The sequence below is a fragment of the Dama dama genome, chromosome 23 (assembly GCF_033118175.1).
Source record: "Dama dama isolate Ldn47 chromosome 23, ASM3311817v1, whole genome shotgun sequence".
In the NCBI taxonomy this organism is placed as follows: domain Eukaryota; kingdom Metazoa; phylum Chordata; class Mammalia; order Artiodactyla; family Cervidae; genus Dama; species Dama dama.
Genome location: NC_083703.1, coordinates 34,482,975 through 34,501,348, shown reverse-complemented (window position 1 = coordinate 34,501,348; position 18,374 = coordinate 34,482,975). Strand labels below are relative to the sequence as shown.

At 36.2% G+C, this 18,374-nt stretch overlaps 1 protein-coding gene across 3 annotated transcripts in view; it reads left to right on the top strand.

Moving 5' to 3' along the window:
* Positions 1–18,374, top strand: part of ZEB1 (zinc finger E-box binding homeobox 1) — a 192,637-nt gene that overhangs the window by 147,248 nt on the left and 27,015 nt on the right. For 2 of the 3 annotated variants that reach the window (XM_061126338.1, XM_061126340.1), the window contains exons 3-4: positions 10,341–10,403; positions 17,763–17,924. In XM_061126338.1, the coding sequence (XP_060982321.1) occupies positions 10,341–10,403; positions 17,763–17,924 (225 nt within the window). The remainder of the gene's footprint in view (positions 1–10,340; positions 10,404–17,762; positions 17,925–18,374) is intronic. The other variant, XM_061126339.1, reaches the window with a different exon arrangement.

Genomic DNA, 18,374 nt, shown 5'->3' with positions numbered 1-18,374 from the left:
TCTTCTTTTCTAGTCTGTATACCATTTATTTCTTTTTATTAGAAAATTCCAGGAGTGGTAAGAGTGGACATTTTCCCAATCTTAGAGGGAAAGAAAGTATGTGGTCTTTGGCTTTAAAATATTATGTTAACTGTGGATTTATTGTAGATGTTCTTTATGAAACCATTTTCATCTCTAGTTTGTTGAGAGTTTTCATCATGAATAGATGTCAGATTTTTTCAAATGTTGTTTCTCTGTCAGTTGATATGATCATGTGGTTTTACTTCTTCAGTCTGTTAACACAGTGAAATGCATTAATGGACTTTCCAATATTGAACTAGCTTTAGATTATCTGGAAAGCCCCTCTGAGTCATTGTGTTTTCATATATTGCTGAATATGACTTGGTAATTTTTGGTTGAAGATTTTTGTGCCAATGTTCATGAGAGATTCTGGTCTATAGGTTGGTTGGTTTGTTTTTTGTAATATTGTAACATGGTTTTGGTATCAAGGTCATATGGGCCTCATAAAATTAATAGGAAAGTCTTCCTTTCTCCTCTGTTTTCTTAAAAATACTGTTTAAATGCTGTTCAGTAAATGTCTGGTAAAACTTAAAGTGGACTTACATTCTGACCTAGAATTTTCTATTATTTGGGGGGGAAGATTTTAAACTATAAATTAAATTTTTAAAAGAATTATAGGAATATTCAGATTAGCCATTTGATCTTGGATGACTTGCAGTAGTTTCTAGTTTTTGAGGATATAGTCCCTTTAAAAGTTTTCAAATTCATGTGTGTTAGGAGATGTTAACCTTACAAGACTGCTTTAAGGAAAATAGCTCACAATTAATAGCACTTACTGAATGTCTGGTACAATACTAAGCATATACTGTAGTGATTTAATCTTCACAGCTACCCTAACTACTGTTATTATCCTCCAAATTTATATTTTACAAACTGATTATGAACTGCCTCACAGATTTCATAATGGATATATAAAATTTTTCATTTAAGTGTAATTACAAACAATCTAATTTCTAGCACATTAAAAATTACATTTTTAAACACCATTCATATGTGAAATCCATAGCATTTTAATACTTCCATTAAAAAAAAAACATGAATAAACTCTTTAAGAGTCAGAAATGTATATCTTAATGTTTACTTCTTGAACTCATAGCCCTTTTAATATCTTCTGGCTCTGCAGTGATCCCCTTTTCATTTTTTTTTAAATTTTTTTCATTTATTTTTATTAGTTGAAAGCTAATTACTTTACAATATTGTAGTGGTTTTTGTCATACATTGACATGAATCAGCCATGGATTTACATGTATTCCCCATCCTGATCCCCCCTCCCACCTCCCTCTCCACCCGATTCCTCTGGATCTTCCCAGAGCACCAGGCCCGAGCACTTGTCTCATGCATCCAACCTGGGCTGGTGATCTGTCTCACCATAGATAATATACATGTTTCGATACTATTCTCTCAAAACATCCCACCCTCGCCTTCTCCCACAGAGTCCAAAAGTCTGTTCTGTACATCTGTGTCTCTTTTTCTGTTTTGCATATAGGGTTATCGTTACCATCTTTCTAAATTCCATATATATGCATTAGTATACTATATTGGTCTTTATCTTTCTGGCTTACTTCACTCTGTATGATGGGCTCCAGTTTCATCCATCTCATTAGAACTGATTCAAATGAATTCTTTTTAATGGCTGAGTAATATTCCATGGTGTATATGTATCACAGCTTCCTTATCCATTCATCTGCTGATGGGCATCTAGGTTGCTTCCATGTCCTGGCTATTATAAACAGTGCTGCGATGAACATTGGGGTGCACGTGTCTCTTTCAGATATGGTTTCCTCGGTGTGTATGCCCAGAAATGGTATTGCTGGGTCATATGGCAGTTCTATTTCCAGTTTTTTAAGGAATCTCCACACTGTTTTCCATAGCGGCTGTACTAGTTTGCATTCCCACCAACAGTGTAAGAGGGTTCCCTTTTCTCCACACCCTCTCCAGCATTTATTGCTTGTAGACTTTTGGATAGCAGCCATCCTGACTGGCGTGTAATGATATCTCATTGTGGTTTTGATTTGCATTTCTCTGATAATGAGTGATGTTGAGCATCTTTTCATGTGTTTGTTAGCCATCTGTATGTCTTCTTTGGAGAAATGTCTACCTAAAGAAACAAAAGACCTATACATAGAAAACTATAAAACACTGATGAAAGAAATCAAAGAGGACACAAACAGATGGAGAAACATACCGTGTTCATGGATTGGAAGAATCAATATTGTCAAAAGGACTATACTACCCAAAGCAATCTATAGATTCAATGCAATCCCTATGAAGCTACCAACGGTATTTTTCACAGAACTAGACCAAATAATTTCACAATTTGTATGGAAATACAAAAAACCTCGAATAGCCAAAGTAATCTTGAGAAAGAAGAATGGAACTGGAGGAATCAACCTGCCTGACTTCAAACTCTACTACAAAGCCACAGTCATCAAGACAGTATGGTACTGGCACAAAGACAGAAATATAGATCAATGGAACAGAATAGAAAGCCCAGAGATAAATCCACGAACCTATGGACACCTTGTCTTCGACAAAGGAGGCAAGGATATACAATGGAAAAAAGACAACCTCTTTAACAAGTGGTGCTGGGAAAACTGGTCAACCACTTGTAAAAGAATGAAACTAGAAAACTTTCTAACACCATACACAAAAATAAACTCAAAATGGATTAAAGATCTAAATGTAAGACCAGAAACTATAAAACTCCTAGAGGAGAACATAGGCAAAACACTCCCCGACATAAATCACAGCAGGATCCTCTATGACCCACCTCCCAGAATATTGGAAATAAAAGCAATAATAAACAAATGGGACCTAATTAAACTTAAAAGCTTTTGCACAACAAAGGAAACTATAAGCAAGGTGAAAAGACAGCCCTCAGATTGGGAGAAAATAATAGCAAATGAAGAAACAGACAAAGGATTAATCTCAAAAATATACAAGCAACTCCTGCAGCTCAATTCCAGAAAAATAAATGACCCAATCAAAAAATGGGCCAAAGATCTAAACAGTGATCCCCTTTTCATTCCTGATATTAGAAATTTATAGCTTCCCTCATTTTTGTCAGTCTTTTTTAATGTCTGTCATTGTTTTTGGTCTTTTCAAAGAACCTTTTACTATTTTATCTATTCTTTTTTCACTTTTATTGATTTCTGTTCTTAATACTTCTTTCTGAGTTTATTTTTCTCTTCTCCCACTGTTTACCATGGTAGCACAGTTTTGATTTGAGTCCTTATTTTATAACATAGGCATTTAATAATGTAAATTACCCTTTAAGCACTGTTTTTGGTACATTCCACAAGTTTTTATATTTTCTTTTTCATTTTTCTCTTTGACCCAGGGGTTCCTTAGATGTGTGTTAATTTCTAAAGTGTTTGGAAATTTTTTCCTCTTTTTCCTACATATGTAGTTTATATTCATTATGCTAAGAATACATACTAGGCTGACCAAAAAGTATGTTGTTTTGGCCAACTCAATAATTTAAATTTTATATACATATTTTTAATTTGTTTTGTTGTATGATCCTGGATGTGATCTGTCTTCCTGAATCTTTTATGTGCATTTAAAAAGGACCAGGTTGAATGTTCTATAAATGTCAGTTGGTTCTAGTGGTTGTTAATGCTGCCTAGTTCTTTATATCATTGCTGACTTTCTCTCTGCTTGTTCTATCAGTTAATGTGAGGAGGAGTATTGAAGTCTCCAGTTATAATCATAGATCTGCTTTCTGGTCTCTCAGTCTCCTGATTTGAAGCTTTGCTAGTTTCACACATATTTAAGATGGTTATATCTTTTTGGTGAATTGACTTATTATAATGTTTCTCTATATCTCTGGTAATTTTCTTAGCTCTAAAGTCTACTTTAATGTTAAAATAATCACCCTATCTTTCCTTTCATTAATGTTTTCATGGTATCTTTTTCTATCCTTTTACTTTTAACATACCTACATCATTATATTTGAAATGACTTCATATTATAAATGATATTATTATATATTATGATAAATGATATGTAAATGATATATTTGTAGAGAGCTATAGATGGAGCTTGGTTTTTAAAATCTCTGTCTCTTAATTGGCTTGTTTAGACTGTTTATATTTAATGTAACTTCTGGTATTTGGATTTAGGTTTATAATCGTATATTATTTGTTTTTCTTTTTTTTTTTTTTTTCATCTTTCTATTCCTTTTCTGTCTTTTTTGGACCATTTGAATATGGTTTAGTATTCCATTTTCACTTATTTATTTCATTTTTGACTGTATCTCTTTGTATTGATTTTTTTAATAGTTGCTCTATAGATTTGAATGTTACATACTTTTCACAGTCTACTTAGAATCAGTATTTTACCACCCCAAGTGAAATATAGAAACCTTGCACCCACATGGATCCCATTGCCCTCCTTATTTTATACTGTGGTTGTAATGTAGTTATCATTTCTTTTTTTTTTTTTTTAATGTAGTTGTCATTTCTTATATTCTCCTTTATTCCTGACATTTCACGTTTCCCTCTAACATCATTTCCCCTTCTTTCTGAAGATCTTCCAATAGCAATTCTTTTAGATAAGGTCTCTTGGCAGTGAACTCTGCTAGCTCTCTTTTATCTACAAATATCTTTATTTTACCTCCAGTTCTGAAGTATGTTTTCACTGAATGTAAAATTTAGGGTTGAGAGACTTTTATTTTCTATTAGCACTTTAAAAACATTCCACTTCCCTAAGGAATCCTTAATTTCTAATGATAAATTTGCTGTCGTTTCAATCATTGTTCCCTTATATTACATTTTCTCTTTACTCTTTTCAAGTTTGTTTTTTTTTTTTTGGTGGTGGTTTTTTTTTAGTTTTCAGAGTTAGTTTGATGATATGGGCCTAGATTTGGAGGGCTTTACCCTGTTTGAGATTCAGTTAACCTCTTGAACCTATTAATTTGTGTCTTCTGTTAAATTTGGGAAGTTTTTAGACATTTTTTCAAATTGTTTTTTCTATATCATTCTCTTCTCTTTCTGTGATTTCAGTGACATGAAAGATATTTTCTTGTTACACTGTCCTCTAAGACTCTCTTAATCATTTACTCTGCTTTTCAGATTTTAGGAAATTTTCATTGATCTGTCATCAAGTTCACTAATCTTTCCTCTTTCATCTCTAGTTTACTATTGAGCCTATCAAGTGGTTTTTTAAATTTTTTGTTATTGTATTCTTCTAAAGTTTTCTTTTGATTCTTTTTTTATAGTTTCTATTTGCTGATGCAAGTTTGCTGAGACTTTCCTTCTACTCTTTTCAAGAGTGTTAACCCTTAACTTCTTGGAGAACCTTTATAAAAGCTGTCCTATAATTTCAACATCTGTGTTATCTCAGTGTTGCCACGTTTTCCCACAGAAGCTGTGGTTTTCTTGGTTCTTTGCAAGCCAAGTAATTTTGGATTGTATCCTGGACACTTTTGAGTATTATCTTATGAGATTCTTGTTGTTATTTAAATCCTGTGGAGAATTTCTGTACTTCTGGTTTAGCGGGCAATTCAGTGTATCAGGCTGTAAGGTCAAACCAGCTTTTTGTGGGTTGTGGTTCCAATATAAGTTCGGTTTTCAAGCCTTTGCAGTGCTTCTCAGATCTGTACCATGCAGAGTAATGATCTTATCCCACGCTTCAATTCTCAGAGTCTGTGATCAGATCCACATGAGGGAAACGTGGGATGCACCCAGGAGTCCACAGACAGCTCTGTGCAGTTGCTTCCCCATGCTCTTCCCTCTCAGTGGTCTCCTCAGGACTCTCCTGTCCAAAATCCTGGGACTTCACTACCATATCTTACACCTACTTGCTACAACTATGACTGTGAGAGGAGCTGCAGGAAGATGGGGAGAGGGAGCTCAGTGGACGCTTGTACCACCCTCTTCAGGCTGTGTTCCTTCAGCTGGAGGAGAAGGTGCCCCTCCCTTGGCTTTTAGGTACCCTGGGGCCCCTGCTTTCACCACGGTCTCTCCCACCACTGTGGGATGACCTGGGGGCTGGGAGCCAAAATGAAAGATGGAAAAATGCATATTTCTCCCTTTCCTTCTCCCTAAGCCTAAACTGGAGGGCTTTTCTAGCATACTTCTTCCATGCTTCAGTGTCCACATCCAGCTTTTGAGCCACCCTGAACCCAGGCTAGGGTGGGAGGAATCACTTCCAGCTCAGTGGCCCCCTCTTCTTCCCCTGCCTGCTCTGGTTCACCTTCCAGAGTCTTCACACTGCCCCCCCATGCATTCTCCCAAGTGTTGTAGCTGCATCTGGTGAGACATACAAGTAGCCTATCTTCATCTTCACCAAAGCTGACTTCAGGCATGTTTTTTATTTACCATTGTCTACATTAACAGGCTTTCCTGGAGGTTGTGAATTATATTTACTGGGAGGTTGATGGGCAATTATACCAAAAATAGATTGATACATATGTAGAACTTAATGGATATAAGAAGGAAAGATGGAGCTATCTGGAAACATTCTGAAAAAGTATACAGTAAAACAAACATTTCATCCTTAATCAAAGTTTGAATACTTTAGGTTTGACTTCAGGAATTTCTCAGTGTTTGCTTTTTGGACAGTGTTACTGTAATAGGTTTCTCTCCTGTAACAGGGACAGTGGGGTGGGGCTAGCAGAGAGCAGGGTCAGGGAAGACTCACAAACTGCTGGGAGACATGTGAACTGAGCTTCAAAGAAGTCAGATTAGTAGCAATTACTCAGATGAATGGGTAACAGTGTTCTAGCAGAGAACACAGCTTTAAGAAAAAGGCAGGTCTAATAAAAATAAATGGAAAAAAAAATTTAAAAAGTAAAACAAAAAAAAATAAAATAAAATAAAAGGCCCCGTATGAGAATAAAAAAAGAAAGAAAGAAAAAGGCAGGTCTAAATGTGCTTGGTGTGTGTGTGTCATCGAGACAAAGACAAGAGCAGAAAAGGAGAATCTGACTCCCTTAGCCGCTCACTGTGCCTTCTTAGCTATTGCTACAAAATATCCCCACAGAAACATGTTAAATGGTTAGAAACATCTTGGTATTAATTTCAGAAATGCAAGTTTTAGAATTTAGAACATGTGTTAAATCATCGGTCCTGTACTTTGAATTATTCTATCTCGCCATTGATAGTAAGCATGTACATTTCTAATTAAAATCAAGTGCATCTGTCATACTTGTTTTTACTTACTAGGAATTTCATCCTTCAGCAAAATGAACAGGTGCTGTCTACTTTGATCTAAATGTGTACTATTTGCTTTTGACTTTTTTAAAGTAAACTTTCCATTTTGAGATAATTACAGATTCACAAATAATCCACAGTTGTAGATTTATAAATAATACAGGGAGTCTGTGTGCCTTTTACCCAGTTTCAAATGGTAACATCTTGTAGAACTGTAGTACAATATTGTAACCAGGATATTAATGTTGATACAGGTGAGATGCAGAGCACCCATCACCACAGGGCTCCCCACTTGCCTTCAAACAATCCGTCCTCTCCTCCTTTCCCCTCCTGCCCATCCTTAACCTTGGCAACCACTAAGCTATTCTCCATTTTTGTAATTTTGTCATTTCATTAATGTTATATAAGTGGAATAATGCAGTTTGTAATAACCTTTGGATTGGCTTTTTTCACTCTCCATAATCTTTTGGTGACTCATTGAAGTTGTATGTATCAATAGTTTGTTCCTTTTATTGCTGAGTAGCATTTCATGACTTACTTCAGCTATCTTTTGCCATTCTTTGAAAAACTGAAGTCTCATTACCCTGCAGTTTGTCCTTTAGATACTTGCTTTGGTATTTAGACTAAAAGCCAAACCCTCAGGAGCACTCTGGTTTTCCTTCCTAAGTTGCACTTAGATTGGTCAGTCATAATATGTTGACATTATAAAGTCTTAATAGGAGAAAAAAAATCTTAGGTACAAGTAGATTCAGTTACTTTATTCCTCTTATATTTCTTAAAACTAGAAGTAAGGTCAGAACACATGAGGGAGAATGTTGCTTGAGAAATATTTAGAACAGCCCCTGTTCCAAGATGCCCTCGTGCTGGTCCCTGGATGGAGCGGGGAGGGGCTGCTGCGGGCAGTGATCTTTGGCGAGAGGAGAGTACCCACCTGACAGCCCAGCGCAAGCACCATTTCTGTTTCATTAGTTGACATGATTTTAGTTGTTGAACAAAAATTCCGCCCCCAGTAAAGAGGGGATGATTGGAGGCTTCCAGGTTTCAAACTGTGGTAAATAAGCATGGGACCTAATGCTGACATGTTACATTCTCATGTAAGTAGCCTAGATTTCACTCCAGCTGAAGGAATAATTTAATTGAATTGCAGACAGTGTTTAAGTTAGCTTTAACTGCAAGCAGTGAAATTAATAAGGTCCAAAATACCATTTTAAACTTTAAAATCAGTGATACCTTGGGCTTTCCTGGTGGTCCAGTGTTTAAGACTCTGGGCTCCCACTGTAGCGGGCATGGGTTCAGTCCCTGGTCAGGGAAAGTTCCACATGCCATGTGGTACTGAAAAAGAAAAAAACAAAACTCCAAAATAAATAACTAAAAATCAGTGTTACCTTCCACCTTAGCAAGTCATAGCTCTGCCTGCTTCAGTTTTCATGTGAGGAGAAACAGCAAACACACATATGCAATAATAAATATATTACTATCGTAATTACCCACTTGGCACACTGTTTATTATTTTAGGTTAAGTAGATGCTTTGGAGGAAGAGAAAAAAAATAAACATTGGAGACTTTCAGATGCTTAGCAAATACCAGTGTTTCTCATACAGTATTGTTAACACTTGACCAGGGATTTTTAAATTGTCATTTTGCTGATAGCAAATATAAAATGAGAATTCTTCAGCAGAAGTTAATCTCATCATTATCCACTTCAGACAGTGTTTTTTTATGCTGATCTAAAGAGGTTTATGCATATTTTAACTATCACATAATGATTATCTTTAAGTAGTAACATAAAAGTTAATGAGTATAGAAAATCTGCCAAATAAATCCACCCAGTAATCCAAGACACTTATAGAAACACATGCTTTAATGTGAGCACAGGTTTTACTTGATTAGTGCTTTATTTCTCAATTCAATTATGAAACTTAAGGGAAATCTGAATCAAGATTTTTGATTGACATATTCAATGGGATTTGATTGGAGTGCAGATAACTACACAGTGTTTTAGCATGACTTTGTAAGTCTTCTGATCATAATTACATTATATACTCTGAAAGCAGTTTTTAACTTTTAATCTTTCATATGTGCACAGGTTCTTAATAAACTACTCAATAAATAAAATGTACCCAAATATATAAAGTTTACTTTTTGCTTACCTAAATAATGTGCATATTGACTCTGATCTTATCAGCTCATTACAAATATATAGGTGTCAGAGGTGGATAATGTGTGTTAGTCGCTCAGTCGTGTCTGACTCTCTGTGACCCCATGGACTGTAGCTCTTCAGGCTCCTCTGTCCATGGGATTCTCCAGGCAAGAATACTGGAGTGGGTTGCCATTCCTTTCTCCAGGGGATCTTCCCGACCCAGGGATTGAACCCATGTCTCCCGCATTGCAGGCAGATTCTTTACCATCTGAGCCCCAGAGAAGGTGGATAATAGACATCTGATATGTTTATCGGTACCACTATTATTATTTATTACTGCTTACTAGTAGTTAGAATAATTAAGAGAGGGAAAGAAAAGGTATAGTCCTTAGCTGTTTGCTCTGGGCATGCTGCAGGTTGTCAGGGATTCAGTCTATAGTGACATAAGCCAGGGTGGAGGGGAGAGCGGATTTTAGAGCCATTCAGACCTGCATTCATATTCTGCTTCCACCACCCAGTAGCTGTGTGTCCTTAAGCAGGTTCTTTAACCTCTTCAAGCCTCATGTTTTGGTGGGATTTTTTAATTTATAAAGAGAGAGTTTATGAAGGTTAAAGGAAATGAGTTGATAAAGCACCTAGCACAGTGCCCAGCACATAGCAATTTTGCTTCAGGAAAGAGATGGAAAAGGAATCCTACTGCCTGTAGGTAGAGCTCCTCTCCTAAAAAAAAAAACCATTAATAAAATCCCAGTATGCATATAATTCTAATATATGTAGAAGTCCAGAATATATATACATTTTCACTCATTTTGCTTCTCTAAAATATGAGTTGCTTTAGCTTAGTAGGACATGTTACTGTACTTAGACAAGGGGGAAAAAAATCCAAATCAAATATAACCTAAAATTTTCCTTTCCAGATTTATAGAAGTTAAATGTTGATGAGAGGGGGATCTGTTTTAATGCTTTTGTTGTTTGATTTTTAGCAGGAAAGGAAGGACAAGAAATCCTGGGGCCGGAAGCTCGGGCAGATGAAGTGGGATGTGCAGGTACTTTTGCCTTTTTCTCAAGCATTGTCATCTTTGAACAGCCTTCTGTGTGACTGGTTTTTGCATTTGTGAATCCTGCACTTAATCTGTTTCCTCCTCTTTATCTTGCCCCCCTTTAAATGTTTAAGTACCTAGGCATATGGGGCACTGTATGAAAAGTTAGGTGTTTATATTCTTTAAATACACTGCAAGCTTAGATAGTCATATAATACAGATATTCATCTGTAATGATGATAAATATAATCTACAGATAATCCACAGAATAAATGTTTGAATGATAATTTAAACTTCTGTCAGATTTTTACCATAGTTACAGAAATACAGATCAATTTTGAGTTTCATTATTAGTTACCAGTATCTACATCAAATTGCCCACAAGACTAAAAGCAGAAGAGAGAAAAATAAGCAAATATCATGGATTATCTAGAAACCAGATAAGAATTATAAGTATTTATAAGTGAACATGTCACAGCAAACAAGAGAATACACTTTTTCTTACCATTTCTGTGATTGAAAAAGGCCAAAATGAAGTTGAAAGTGAAAGTTGCTCAATGGTGTCAGATTCTGCGACCCCATGGACCATAGTCCATGGAATTCTCCAGGCCAAAATCTGGAGTGGGTAGCCTTTCCCTTCTCCAGGGGATCTTTCCAACCCAAAATGAAGTTGAACTATAGTAAACAAGGAAATTTGCTTCTAGGTGACTATATTAATACATATTCTCCGAGACTTAAGGCTATTCCTCTATTATTGGATTCAAATCAGATTTAAGAAGGAAAAGAGTAAGTGCAAATCTTAAATCCAGATATTTCATATGATAATGTCCAATATATGATAATACCAGGCACTTATTACTTCTCATAAGGCAGTCTTCGAATGTAAACTTCAAAAAGAAATTCCAAATTATTAGAATATTTCCTTAAAATTCTGCACTTAAAAGTACTATAATTGTATTCTGTATATTCTACCATAGATTAGATATTTCTATCATATAGTTTTAAATTTTCTTTGTTTCTTCTTTGGCTTAACATTTATAGTTTTTTTTTTTTTTTACATTTATAGTTTTGTGTTCTTTGCAGTACATTTTAGGAATATTCCACAGAGCCTTATAAATCACCTTGTGTTGTGTATGATGAGTGTATTTTGTAGTAATGTGTCAAAAATCGATTTTTACCAATAAGCATCAGCCCTCCCATACTTGTCATTTCTATAAAACAAAGAGCAAGCCTTTGTACTCTAACTGAAAGTGCACTCCAAATTAATCAAATAATGGAATATATGATCATTTATGGTGCCACAGCCAAAGATTTTGTATTCTGCCTTTAACGTGATTATGTTGAACTTGCATGAATAACGTATTCAGATATGCTTATTATCAAATATTTGTCAGGCTGACTTATACATTATATAAAATATTTAAATGATATATTTGTTGTTAGTAAAATAGTGTTAATGAACACAGAAGAATGCTGTTCATTACTCTTCTATTTAATGTTAAATTGTGACAACTCACATCACCAGGTTAGTAGAAGGTCTTCTGTAGAAGATCGTTTGCCCTTTGAGGCAAAGTGCCAGCAAAAAAGACACCTAGAGTTCCAAGTTGACAGTATTTTACCTCACAGTTTGCTCTCCAGTACAAAAATGAATTCATGCTTTCAGTTTGAAGTACTGAGTGATACATAATTTCCCTCCCTCCCCCAAAAATAGTCAGGTCTGGAACTAGAGTTCCCGCTGAAATACAGCACCCCTCTCCAAAGTAGTGAGCCCTGTGTGTTACTTCCCTGGCCCTCGGGGAGTTAGGAGTAAACAAACATTTAATAAAACTCTGATAAATGCAGTTTTCAGCAAAGAAGGGTGGAAATTAGATGTTTGAGACTTCAGAGCAGTTTAACTTTGAAGTCATGTTTCACCTTTGCTTGTGTCATTCTCTTCACTTCCAGGGAATAATGTGCTGACAAAGTAAACAAAACCATGGCAAGAGGTCACCATCATTAGTTTAGAACTTTGTCAGCTCCTTTCTCAAGCTCACTTCCTTCTGCAGTTCACGAAGTGAGGAGAACTATAGTCTCAGCTTAGCATTCAGAGAGTGAAAAAGTCACCCAAAACAACCTTTGTTCTTCTAAGCATCCCTTCTTTGTTTGTTTAGCTGATACTTGTGCAAAGTTTCAAGATTGGAGGAAGCCTAACTATCCTTTATTCTTATGGGAGTAAAACACTGATAGCCTCATAAAAAATGTTATTCAGCCTTGATATTAAAGGTTTGCCTCTCCAGCCTTGCTTTCTATAATTTGTGATTATAACCTTACAATTGTACACTTTGACCAATGATTATAATCCTATCATTCTATACTGTGACAGTTAGTTCAGAGTTTTGTCACACCTGAAAGAAAACCAAATTGTCATCATATTCTCAGTATTTGCTCATCTCTTTAATATTTAAACACATGGATTTATTAGTCTTAAGACTAGGAATTTTGCTTTATGATAGACCTTTTCACCACATGCACTTCCCAGCACTTTTAAGTTTTAGGGGTAAACCGAGGAATGTCTAGTCTTAGCTTGAAACTGGCTTGGTAAGTACAGGTTCATGGAAACCGTGTACTTTAGTTGGAAAGAGCCCAGCTTTCGATACTGAGTCATCTGCTCTGGTTCAATGTTCACCTTGCAAGACTGCTTTGAAGAAAATAGATAATAATTACAGAGCACTTACTATGTGCCTGGTACAGTACTAAACACATACTGTGTTAGTTCATTTAATCCTCCCAACTGTCCTAGGACATACTGTTACTATCCTCCAGATTTTATATTATACAGACTGATTATGTATTACCTCCCAGGTGATTATGTATTACCTAACCCTTCATGTTAGTAAGTACAGTTGACCCCTGAACATCACAGGTTTGAATGGTGCAGGTCCACACATACATGTATTTTATTTAATAATAAATACTGCAGTGCTTCACAGTCTGGGGTTGGTCAAGTCTTAGGATGTGGACTCATATACAATGAGGGCTGACTCTTAAGTTATACGTGGATTTTCCACCACTTGGAAAGTCAGTACCCCTAAACCTCATGTTTTCAGGGTCAGCTGTAGTTATAACCTATTATCTGGCACATTAAAAATGACATTTCTGACATCACTGTTATATTTGAAATCCACAGCAAGTTAATACCATTCATTTTTTAAATATGAATACCTCTTTGAGAGTCAGAAATGTTGCATCATAATTTTTTCTCCCTGAACTCCTATAATTTAATGCTAACCAGTGTATATTTCCTGTTCAAAGATACTTTTGATCAACTGTCATTTCTTTTCAAGAAAAACATATATAGAAATTGAAATTTAACTTTCTGTTTAGTTTCCAGGGACTATATGACTCCTAGATTTTTTTAAATTTATGGATTGCTTTATCCCATGATCACTGATCACAACATACATGACAAATTTTAATAACTACAGTTTACCCTTGAACAACCTAGGGGTTGGGGCGCTGACCCCTCTGCCCAGTCAGAATCCATATACAACTTACAGTGAGCCCTCCTGAGTACCCAGCTCCTCCGTACACAGGGCCCCTCTCTGTCTGCTGGTCCACATCCGTGGACACAACCAATCGTGGAGCACAGAGAACTCTAGTATTCACTATTGAAAAAATCCAGTATAAGAGGACCCATGCAGTTCAAAACTGTGTTGTTCAGGGGTCAACTACTCATTAAAGTAAAATGTTACTGGAAATGAGATTAAAGGAGCCAAAGTATTTTTTAATTAGCCCATATATCAGTAGTTTAATGTCACTTATTCTAGAAGAAAAAGTGTGGAGCATTAATTCTGTTTCTGGTTTTTCTTTAGCTCTGAGAGAACTTTATTCTCATAAATAAAAAGATGAAATAAGTTTTTGTTATAAATGATTTATTACATTCTTTATCTATCTTCAGAACTATATGCAATGAATTATGGTTATCTATTAATAAGAATATTTTAATGACTTGTCAATGACTAGTTCTATTAAATGCACCTTCAGTTCTGTTGAAAGCAAAAATTCAGAGCCACCTATTTCACTAAAGGATTTGTTTCCCAGTCACCAGAATCATTCAGGCCCTCACTTCCTTGGGTGTATACCAAAAGGCTTTACCCATACTTACTTACCAAGAGACTAATGATATCTGTTCTGACTTTTGCAATTTTTTTTACACTAACTTAGAGGCACCTTGTGTAATATATTCAGAAATGGTTGGGAATACTGAAATATTGCTAATGAGTCAGTACATTTTTAAATAAAAATTCTTTTAATACCTGAACTAACTATATTTTGATCAATTTCTTAGAGCTGTAAACTTATTAGTTCATTCATTTTCTGGAAAATTTGTACCTAATAACCTTACTTGTGAAACCAGTTATCACTGTTAGACCATCAGACCATCTGTAGACTTTCTGACAGAAAAATAAAGTGTGTCTTCATTTTTCTAATTAAAATGAATGTGTCAATACACATTTTGAGGAATTTCATAAAATTTTTATATTAATATGAAGAATATATAATGTATAAATAATGAGGAATGTATAAAATATAAAAATAAATACTTCTTTAAAATAGATTATTCAACAATGAGGTTAAGGTTATTTAGATCTAATCTAATTATTATGAGTTGTAAAAATCTTTGTCTCCAAATGAGTATATTTATAACCAGTGTATAGATAAGTTTATAACTTATTGAAGATATAATATTCATGTATAAAATACATATTACATATATAATTCTGAATAATGTACAGTACTTAAAACCTTATCATTCCATCATCTAGGATATATTTAGCTACTAGGCTATAGAAAATACAGACATTTTAAAAGTGGAGAATATTTAATTGAAATAAATATTTTGTAATATAATCTAATAAAAGTATTTTTAAGTAACTTGTCAAATCTATATTCCTCTATAAGAAATCACATAAATATAAATTTCATTTGTGAGTTTATTTTGTTGTTGTTGTTGTTGTTCTACTTTTTTTAAAATTTATTTTAGTTGGAGGCTAATTACTTTACAGTATTGTAGTGGCTTTTGCCATACATTGACATGAATCAGCCACGGGTGTACATGTGTTCCCCATCCCGATCCCCCCTCCCACCTTCCTCCCCCTCCCATCCCTCAGGGTCATCCCAATGCACCAGCCCTGAGCACCCAGTCTCATGCATCTTAATCTAGTTTAACTCAAATATCTGAAGTTACATTGAAAAGATCTACTTAAAAAACTAATGGTAATATATAGTGGAACTATACGTAACTTTGTTCTGTGTTTTCCAAGTCTCCTGTAAATGTGTTATCATACTTTCATAATTTAAAAAATAAAAAAGGAAAATAAAATTATAAAAGATATAACAACACAGACTTGTACTACTTTAGCTGTTCAGAAGTGCTTATTGTTTTAGCTAATGACAGATCCTAGGAAAGGTTTTCAAGAATACTCCTTGCTTTGTTCTCACCAGCCTTCTGAAGAGCAGTGAATTTTTTAAGAATAGTTAGGGAATGAAACAGGTGAGGTCATTAAGGGGAAATTACTCTTACTTTCTCTGGCCATATCATATAGCTGATTTCAGAGATTCATAACCAGGGCCCAAACATCCCCATTTCAGTCGCCAGCCTTTCCCCTGATCACCTAGAGTGCTCTTACGTTGGCCTGATTGATCAGTAAAGCAGGCTTCTCCCAGTCAGTACTGTGAATTGTTTTCCTTTGGCAGCTGGAGGTTTTATACTGCAAGGCATGCACTGTACTGATGTAATGGATGGAGGGGGTACCTGTCTGTCTTTGAAGTTAGAGCAAAGGACCTTGAAAAAGGAGTAGAAGAAAGAAGCTTTTGGACTCTAGAAAGGGCCCTGCATGGAAGGACCCTGCATGAAAGCTGAGGATCTGGAAATGGATTCCCTTTAAGTGAAGAGTGGTGGCTTCCATCTTAAAGAGTCTTCACCTCTGCTTGGATCCAGTGACCAAGGTTTGGCGACGACTGGCAGCAACTAAAAAAACACACTTCTCAGTACAGTTAACCATCGAACGATACAGTGGTGGAGGCAACCTGCCCCCCTGCCCCCGCAGTGGAAATTCCACATGTAATTTACAGGCAGCCCTCCCAATACTGGATTCCTCTGTGTCTACAGTTTCACATCCATGGGTTCAACCAACGACAGTTGTATAGTACTAGAGTATTTACTGTTGAAAAAACCCAAGTGTAAGTGGATCCTCACAGTTCAAACCCATATTGTTCAGGGACTGACTGTATACAGCAGACACCACGTAACTGATAGCTACTGACTGTTTAAAAGGAGGAAAAGATAATGCGTAGTCACCTTTATTACTGTGTCATTGGTGCTAGAGTTTTAAGCAGCAGCCACACTGAGGAACTGGGTTACTGCTCCCATGCAAGTGTTTTAGTATCTGTTGAACAAAAAGATGCTGGTACATCACCATCTTAATTGGGTCCAGTTCAGTCTGCTGTTTCACAAATTCAGAACTGACTTCAATCTGGAGTGTGTGAAGAAGTCATCCATGAGACATCCAGGGGCCACACTGACCCAGGATAGTCACCAGAAGTGTGGACCCTCCTCCGGGAGGGGGACAGACGGACAGAAACCCCAGAGCTTCAGGCCCACCCTGCAGCACACCAGTGCCCTGGGCTGCCTTCTCCAAGTGAAGACGTGCGTTAGCCTCGTAACCTTCTGACTCCGGAGGAAATGCCTCTCCCATCACCCTACAGTGACACAGTTACTGGGGCAGAAAGACAGAGAACAGCCCTGGCTGTATCTGAATACTCGGGGAGATGGAAAGCACTTTTATCAATTTGATACTCTTTAACTCTATTAGAAACCTTTCTGACTGTAGCTAACTATTAAAGCTGTTTTCTAAGAAATCACAGAATTGAACTGAACTCCAGAGCAGTTTGCACTCAATTTGTCATTCAAGTACAACTCTAAGTAAACGTGATACAGTAGGTTGCTAGGAAGAACTTAGGTTTGAGAACTATGTTTTTCTCTTTTCCTATTTTCCTTGCTTTATTATTGATTGAGAAACTAAGGATTCAGCCAACCTCCACTGGGTCTTGTTCACCAGTGCAATGGAATAGAAGTACAACCCTAAAACTTAAAGAGGATATGGTAACAATGTTGAGACTTTTAGAACACTTTAAACTTATGAAAACAGACTTCCCAATAGATTATAGCTGAATGAGTAAATTGTTTTTAATGTTCCTGTAAATATTTCCTGTAGATTCAAGGACAGTCCTGTATTCTCTCAAGATAGTTTCATATTTAGGAAAACTATGTAACAACTTGGTGGTGAAATGGCTTTTTATATATAGAGTATGCATTTCTTTTAGTAAAAGATGATGAATGCGACTCAGATGCAGAAAATGAACAAAACCATGATCCTAACGTTGAAGAGTTCCTGCAACAACAAGATACTGCAGTCATCTACCCAGAGGCACCCGAGGACGACCAGAGGCAGGGCACGCCGGAGGCCAGCGGGCATGATGAAAACGGTAATTGGAGCTCACAGCCGCTTGGTTCTCACCTCGGAAGGATTATTGCTTCCATTGCACTGTGTGGGAACCCACCTTACTATAGGGAACATTTCTGAAAAACAGAATTTATTGCAGATGGCAATAGAGGGTAATCTCTTTAGTGAATGGAGTGATGTCCATGGTAACAGTGTGTAGTCTTTTGTCAGTGCATCTCCTGTGTATACTGTGATACCCCCACATGTGAAATGCTTAGGACCATGCCTGGACATTGACTTCCATTCACTTATATGGCAGCAGGCAGTAGAAGTAGGTACTGGGAGAAACCATACTTCTCCTTGATGCTACTCCACTGTTCTGGAAGAAAACCTTGGTGGTATGGTTCAGAACATACTAATTTGGAGACAAATTTTTTTTTCCTGTATCTATGTTGGTCGCCTCTGATATTAACAGCCAGTGTATAAACAGCAG